General features: G+C 47.0%; 1 protein-coding gene and 1 pseudogene across 2 annotated transcripts in view; both read left to right on the top strand.

Moving 5' to 3' along the window:
• Nucleotides 1-2,885: 2,885 nt before the first annotated feature.
• Nucleotides 2,886-3,711, top strand: LOC116549132 (annotated as a pseudogene). The gene has a single exon (XR_004267714.1). The product of XR_004267714.1 is annotated as a plastin-1 pseudogene (transcript).
• Nucleotides 3,712-6,375: 2,664 nt separating this feature from the next.
• The window catches only part of LOC116548968 (UL16-binding protein 2-like), a 222,595-nt gene continuing 220,809 nt past the window's right edge, over nucleotides 6,376-8,161 (top strand). The window contains 3 exon segments of the mRNA XM_032274431.1: nucleotides 6,376-6,460; nucleotides 6,961-7,063; nucleotides 7,149-7,243. Of these exon segments, the coding sequence (XP_032130322.1) occupies nucleotides 6,376-6,460; nucleotides 6,961-7,063; nucleotides 7,149-7,243 (283 nt within the window).

The raw sequence follows: 8,161 nt of genomic DNA on the forward strand, positions 1-8,161 counted from the left end.
GCTGGGAGAGACGCTGCCACGTGGAAAGTGAAACCCGCAGGAGGGAACTTTCCCCGAAAGTCATTGGTGTTTGAAAGCAGCGATCACCTGCAATATCCCCGCTATGACAATACGGTTGGGTAAATATCTAGGACCAGTGCCGGCGGGTCCCGCATCGGCAGACCCTCTTGGGCCACAACAGATCAGGGCCAGCCTACCCGGTGACCGTCCCTAGGGCTCCCGGGGCCACTCCTCCTTACTTCTTCACCTCCATATATTCACCAGTTTCAGGATAAAAACCATAAAAGTCATGTGTGCAAGGCTCCCCAACCCCTGCCTGCTCCACTGTCATTGGCCACATGCCCAGGACAAAACTTTATTGGATTCTTCTCATCTTTCCAGGGAGTATTTACCCCATTTCAAACGCATGTGAATATATATTCTTAACTCAGACTTGGATATTTTTTTGACTCTTGATGAGCCCTGTCACCCCGTCCTTCAGGAAGCCTGTACCAGTTCCTCTCCCTCTATGGTCGATGTTTCACCATCCTCTGCCCAAGCTGGGTCTTCACAATCACACACAAGAGTGTAGCCAGCATCGCCATCCTGTGACATGAGACACATTAAAGGTGCATTAATTTGCACAGCAATTCTGTACCTGGAAATTTATCCTACACAATTGAATTGGGATTCATGCAGGCACAGTTTCTGCAGCATTTGGTTTCTGTAAAAGTAACTGACTGGAGACCATCTGGATCTTCATCCATGGACGCTGGTTACCTTTGTTGTGATGCAGTCATTCTATGCAATGTCGGGCAGAGATAAAAAGGAAAATAATCTGTATGTGCGGGTCTGGGAAGATCTTCAAAATGTGTTATTTTGAGAGAGACTCTGCATGCAGCAGAGTGCCTATGGGCTTATATTTGTCTTAAAAACCAGCATTGATGCATACACACATCTCTACTGTTAGTAAGGAAAACAGTGTTGCCATAACTCACTGCTAGTCTGTTTGTCCATTTTAGAAAAAATAAATGTAGTTGAAAAGCCATGGTGGTGCATGTGGTGCATGTGGTGGTGCCGGTGGTGCATCATCACCGGCCCAGATGCTACACTGCCCTACACATGTTCCCAGCTGAGGCTGCTGGAGGAACAGTATGTCCCATCTGGGACAGGCTTGGCGTGAGTGACGAGAAAAGTTTCCCGAGTAGCACAGTTCCCAAGCCTGGCAGAATGACTCGCCTGGTTGCACTCACAGCCAAGACCCACTCAGCCCTGGATTGATCTAGGGCAGGGCATGGTAAAGTCAGGAGTGTGAATACTACTGAGGCTTCTGCCAGAGCACAGGAAACAGCAACCAGAGGAAGGCTCAGCAGAAGGCTCAGACTACCAAGCCCTCTACTCTCCCACATTGAGGGGGAGAAAGCCTTGAGCCCAGGAGGCTGAAGTTTCAGTGACACATGATCCTGCCACTGCACTCCAGACTGGTGACAGAGCAAGACTTTGTCACACACAGGCTCACACACACAAATTAAATTTTATGAGCAGTTGTCACACAGGGAGATCCGGATGCCATCACTGTGGATTCAGGTCTCAGGGAGCAGGAGGGTGTGCTGTATTGTGGGAAGATGATGGACACACATGGGAGGGGGTATTTGTGCCTGGCTTTCATGGATGGCTGGCCCTTTGGCCAGGGGGAACAGGCCAGCATAATGCAGTAGCAGTTGGGAACCACCACGAACTTTCACTTGAACCTGCTCTGCTGAGCCCTCTGTGCCATCTGTGGACCTGGGCGAGGGCGGCTGCTGAACTGGGCGCTCAGGGCCGATCTCTCTGAGGAGCTTTCTAAACCAGCAAGTGTCTTCCAGGTTGAGATTTTAGGGTCAAGGTCCTTAATGCTGGCCTCGATTTTAATGAGCAGAGTCTTTTGGCTAATCTGCATTGGGTGGAGCCGGAGTAAGACATAAATTTTTAAGGTAATTTTCAAAGCTGTTTAATATTGGTAAAAACATAGAACATAAAATTACCATCTTGATTAATTGCTTAGTGTACAATATGTTGATTTAAACCTCTGAAACCCTGCCTGCTGTTTCTGTAATAAAACCTAGCCCAGACCTGGTATGGTGGATCATGCCTGTAATCCCAGCACTTTGGGAGGCCCAGGCAGGTGGATCACCTGAGGTCAGGAGTTTGAGACTAGGACATTCTCAAAGATGTCACACTTCTAGCAGACAGGCAAAGGAATGTCTGAGCAATTATCACACAGGGAGATCCAGATGCGCTCTCTGTGGATCCTGGTCTCATGGAGCAGGATGGTGCTCTTTCTTGTGGGAAAATGAGAGATACACATGGGAGGGGTATTTGTGCCCAGTTTTGAAGGATGGTTGGCCCTTGCCCAGGGGGAACAGGCCAAAAGCAAGCCCTGGCAGTTGGGAAGCATGGGGAGCCATGGGGGCAGTTGAACCTGCTCTGCTGAGCCCCCTGGGCCTTCCCCACACCTGGTGGGGGCGCTATTCTAAGGGGAGCTTAGGGCCAATCTCTCTGATGTGCTTTCTAAATCAGCAAGGTGTCCCACAGGTTGTGATTTTAGAGACAAGGACCTCAATGCTGTCCTCGATTTTAATGAGCAGAGTCTTTGTCAATCGAATTGCGCAGATCTGAGCAAGACACACATTCTTAAGATAATTTTTAAAGCTGTTTAATTTTGGTAAAAATGTAGAACATAAAATTTACCATCTTAACTAATGTTTAGTTTACAATACATTGTTTGAAGCCTCTGAAATCCTGGTGCTTCTTTAATAAAATCAGCAGTTTGTTACTCCTGCAGATGTGGTTTCAGGCAATCCTAAACTTAATTAACTTTTGTGGTCAACCTGTTTAACACACACCCATGCCTGCACAAGCCGAATAATAATGACATCGACATGAATTTACTGGAAGGAGAGAGTAAGGAAGAGAGGACATTTCAGAACTGCATGAATTCCTTGGGAGTCAACCCATACATTAATCATTTGTACAGTGACCTTGCAGATGCTTTAGTGATCTTTCAGCTCTATGAGATTATACAAGTGCCAGTCAACTGGAGCCATGTCAATAAACCTCCTTATCCTGCCCTTGGAGGGAACATGAAGAAGATTGAAAACTGAAACTATGCAGTGGAACTTGGGAAGAACAAGGCCAAATTCTCCTTGGCTGGCATTGCTGCGCAGGACCTAAATGAAGGGAATTCAACTCTTACGCTGGCATTGGTATGGCAGCTGATGAGAAGGTACACATTGAATGTGTTATCGGATCTTGGAGAGGGTGAAAAAGTAAATGATGAAATTATTATTAAATGGGTCAATCAGACTCTTAAAAGTGCAAACAAAAATACTTCTATTTCCAGATTCAAGGATAAATCTATAAGCACAAGTTTACCTGTCCTAGATTTAATAGACGCCATTGCACCAAATGCAATTCGTCAAGAAATGATCAAGAGAGAAAGCTTATCTGATGAGGACAAGCTGAACAATGCTAAATATGCCATTTCAGTTGCTCAAAAGATCGGTGCCCAGATATATGCATTACCTGATGACCTCGTAGAAGTGAAACCAAAGATGATTATGACGGTGTTTGCATGCTTAATTGGAAAAGGACTGAACAGAATAAAATAATCATTTCATATGATTTTCTGCCACATTAAACATATTCTATGCCTGACAGTTTACAGAATTCTAAAATGTAGTGGGTATAAAACCAGAGATTATTTGTATGCTGAAAATAGTTATATATTCATTAAAGAATTCAATATCCTGTTCATACTAGCTAGAGCTGGTCAGCCGTGTTGGATAACACAGTTAATTAACCAGCTGATACAGATAATAGAATATATTCATAATCAAGCTGATACTTCGTGATTAAATTATTGTTGCTTAAAAGTCTTATTAAGACAAGTCTAATTCATTCTTTATTATAGTTCAAAAAAGATGAATACAAAAGTTTTTGCAGGTTCTGCTGTGAAATGTGTTTTGATTTTTGTGTGTATTAATTTTGATCATAAATGCATTCATACTCATAATCCAGTTTTATTTGCTTCCTCCAACTAAAGTGGTCCAAAATCACTTTTCTGTAAGTTTCTATACTGTCTAAAACCTTATGGTGACAAGTATTGTTTATTAATATCAAACGTTTTTATATATGAGAACTAATTCTTCAATAAATCCCAAAGTTCACTCTCTTGTTAAGTAGCAGCAGCTTTTTACTTAAAACTTAATTTTAGCTGCATTGATATCTTACATATCCTAGTTTGGTAATACAGCTTTAACTGTGACATGTAACATATATATGTTGGTAGTATGTTACTAGAGATATACATGTACATATATGTTCTTTTTTTGCACCTGAATCACCCAGCTTTTCATAAGTGGTATGTATAATTAATTGGTCATTCAGCCAACTATCAGTATCTTTCCCCCATAACATGTGTAACACTTTTCAGTTTGTGGATATCTGATACATTAAGATTTCTTTTTATAAGTATTCATTTTGAATGTGCATATAGCTATTTGACTCCTTCCAAATAGTTGTAGACAAACATTGGCTAGAACATCCCAAGATATATTGACACTATCCTGTTAGCTTCGTATTATACTTGCTAATTTAGGTCTCTATAGATGCCCTATATAATTTACAATATGCCCACTGAATATCTTTAACAAAAAGTAACATAAAGCTAATATTCAATGTAGAGTATTTTCATGTTTTTTTATAGCCCATTACAAATTGGCAATGTTTGGTTAATGTGTTACTTGGAAGTAGCTACAGCTTGGACCTATTTTTTTTTCTAAATTTTTAACATTAGTCCATGTCTGCTGCTAATAATGGAATCCAGAAATCTACTTCCTCCAGCTTCCACTGTTAGTGCCAGTGAGCAATACTGTTGTGCAACAAAAATGTCACTTTATGTCAGTGTGAATGAGTAGTCTAAATTCCCCTACTACCATTGATTTAAACACATATATTGGTAAGAGTGAGACTGCCCATGTGTTTAGAATTTTTTAAATGAAATGATCAACAGGTGTACTTTGAAATATATTCTTCTACAAAGAGATTTCTTTCCCTTCTATATTTTGATGATTGCGTTATTATATGAAGATTAAGATATGTTCTTGCTCTTTAATAAGATTATTTAAATTATGTTTCCTCTGATTTTTTTTTTCACCATTGTATTTACTAAGTTATCAGATTTACAAGAAATCTGGCACTTTAGGGTGTTCTTTTTCTCACAGAGCATATTTAATAAAAATGCTGTGTGTGTAAAAATAAATAAATAAATAAAATCTAGCCCCAGGCCAGGCAGGGTGGCTCTCCCCTGTCATCTCAGAACTTTGGGAGGCTGAGACGGGCTCATCACTTGAGCCCAGGAGTCCGAAATCAGCTTGGTGAACATCATGAAATTCGGTCTCCACTAAAATACACAAATTAGCCGGGCTTGGTGGCGCGCACCTTTGGTCCCAGCTACTCCAGAGGCTGAAGTAAGAGAATCCCTTGAATTAGAAGGCTGAGGTTGCAGTGAATGAAGATTGCGCCGCTGCACTCCAGCCTGGGTGGCAGAGCGAGACCATCACGAAGAAACAAACAAACCAACCTACCCCGGCTATAACCACGTCCACCGGGGATTTGGGGAGCCGCCGCGGGGATGGGACCTGGCATGGGGCTGCGCACCGGGCAGGGAGCGGGTCACCCCGCAGCGCAGGGAGAGGGAAGGCAGGGAGACCCCTTCGCCGCTGAACACTGCTGTGCATTTTCTTCACCCTTCTGTGCATCGGTGTCCACATTGGGTTAATAAAAAATAAAGAAAATACTGTTATTATTACATGAGGCGGTCATGGAAGGAAGCCCGTAATGGCAGGCTTGGGGCCTGGGCAGGCAGCCAGCCAGTGACTCGGGCGGGCAGCCAGCGACTCGGGCGGGCAGCCAACGACTCGGGCAGGCAGCCAGAAGGGAAGTTGGCAGAGAAAGCAGCAACTCTCCGAAAGCCCTAAGCCGGGGAGAAAGGGGGGAGCAGGGTAAATGCATATGCAATGAATTAGAGTTGACTTGGCTGAGCTCTAGGGGGTAGACGCCTGAATGCCGAAAGTGTTTAAGGGAGTGTGTCTCTTCCAAGGGGAGAAGAATAGGTGCCAGACCTGCTTGTGTTTCACACTACAGGCAATTCCTGTCAGCCAGCAAGCCCGGGGTAGTAGGTCCACTGGGTCCAGACTCTAGTTCCCTGCGCTTCCGGTCCAATGGGACAGCGGGTGTCGCAAGGCCTTTGGGAACGGCGATAGCAAGCCTTTATGAGCCGGCTTTCAGCCCCCAGGTGATTCATCTGCCAGGCTCCCCAACCAAGTCACTAGTCTTCAGCGCTCCGGGTCCCCAATGGCATCGGCCGCCAGCTCCGCGTTGCTCCAGTGCCTAACGCTTCTGCTCCAGCTGTCAGGATGGTCCCGGGCAGAGAGGGCTGGTGAGTTCTGGGATGGAGCCTAAGCAGGGCGGGGACCAAACCTGGGTGCCTTGGACTGCAGCGAGTTTCAGAGCAGGTGAGGCTTCTGGAAGGACCGGCGCGATCTCCCCGGACTGCGCCCCAGCTCAGTTCTGCTCCGCGGCTCCTTCTTGCCGGGTCCACTCCCCACTGCTGCTTTTTTCCCGGCCTCCAGCATGGCAGAGAGGAGGCTGGAAAGGAACCTCAGGAGGGTGGAGGGGCCAGAGAGCTGCAGAGGGCGAGGTGGGGCGGAAATCCCTTGTGCAGTCTGGCAGTCCCACCCGCCCTCAGGAAGCAGAAACCAGAGCCCCGGAACCCGAGCTGGGGTCAGGACAGGGATGAAGGGGGTTCCGCAGGTACAGGATCACAGACACCCCCACCAGACACAGACCTGCTCTGTTCACACCCGTTCTCCACCACACAAACCCTCCAGCACCCCCAGGGCTCCCTGTTCTTCAATTTTCCCCTGCGCTGTCCTGCAGACACTCACTTGCACCCAGAGGCTCAGCAGACACTTCCCACCCCTCCCATCGCCACCCACTGCCACCACCCAGGTCACATCCTTTCACTCCCCACCTCAGCCCAGTTGGTCACCCCAGAGGTCTCCCCATCCATGAAGGGGCCCTCACCACCTCCTACACCACGTGGCACCTTCTGCCGCTTGCCTGAGGTCATGCATCAGCAAACACAGCCCAAGCTCCCCACAGAACCTGTGCAGGGGGGATGGGAAGCGCCGTTTCCTCCAGGATGACCCTGGGAACTCTGGTGAGTAGAGATGCCCACTTCTGCTCTTGGGGCCCAGACCCTCCTGTCCTTCCTACTGGGGAGCCAGCATCATAGAGATTAGTCACTGTGTAGACAGAGGTCAGGAAACTCTTTCTAGAAAGGGAGGAAGGATGCCCTGTGGTCTTTGCAGACTTTGGGTCCTCCGTTTCTGTATCTAGTCCTGTCCCTTTGTAGAACAGCAGCAGGCAATGGCAACCTGGAAATGAGGGGCGAATAGATTCGGACCATGTCCTAGGTTGCTGACCCCAGATGAGGAGATTACAGTGTCTCAGTGAAGAGTGCCCCGTACCCTAGGGTGTCATCTCCAAGTGGTGTCTCAGGTGTTCTGGATTTTCATGCTGCAGCCACTCTGGCATGGGCACTTCTCTCAGCCTTTTGTTCCATCTTCTACAACCTGTCACGTAAGAGCTGGGTTTTGGTTTCATTCGGTGTGAGTCATTCTTTTTGCAACCTCCCAAGGGCAACCTACTAGCAGATGAGAGGCACGTTCCAGGGAACCTATTGTTTCTCCAATGTTGACTACACCCTACCCACTGTGCCATGCTCCAGCATTCTCAGGGCGCCCTCCCCCACTCTCCCACCTCCCGCAGTCCACCTGGGCTGCTGCTGAAGATCCTGCCATCTAGGCCTTTCCTCCTGTAGCAGGCCTGGCACCTCCCTGGCAAGGTCCTGTGCTGACCAACGTATGTATAGGCCTGGGCAGAGTGGGGAGATGGACACATTGGTGACCCATGGTTCCTCCACAGACAGAGGCCACTGCCCAGGAAGAGAAGTCCATGCTCTGGCAACCCAGCCCTGCAGGAAACCCTCTTGCTGTCACAGTGTTTGGGGTCTTTCCCCCACCCCAACACTCTCCGGTGTTTTTTGTTTTTTCCCCTAGACGCTCACTCTCTCTGC

This window comes from Sapajus apella, unplaced genomic scaffold (assembly GCF_009761245.1).
Source record: "Sapajus apella isolate SASKATOON/1434 unplaced genomic scaffold, GSC_monkey_1.0 scaffold6, whole genome shotgun sequence".
NCBI classification, from domain to species: domain Eukaryota; kingdom Metazoa; phylum Chordata; class Mammalia; order Primates; family Cebidae; genus Sapajus; species Sapajus apella.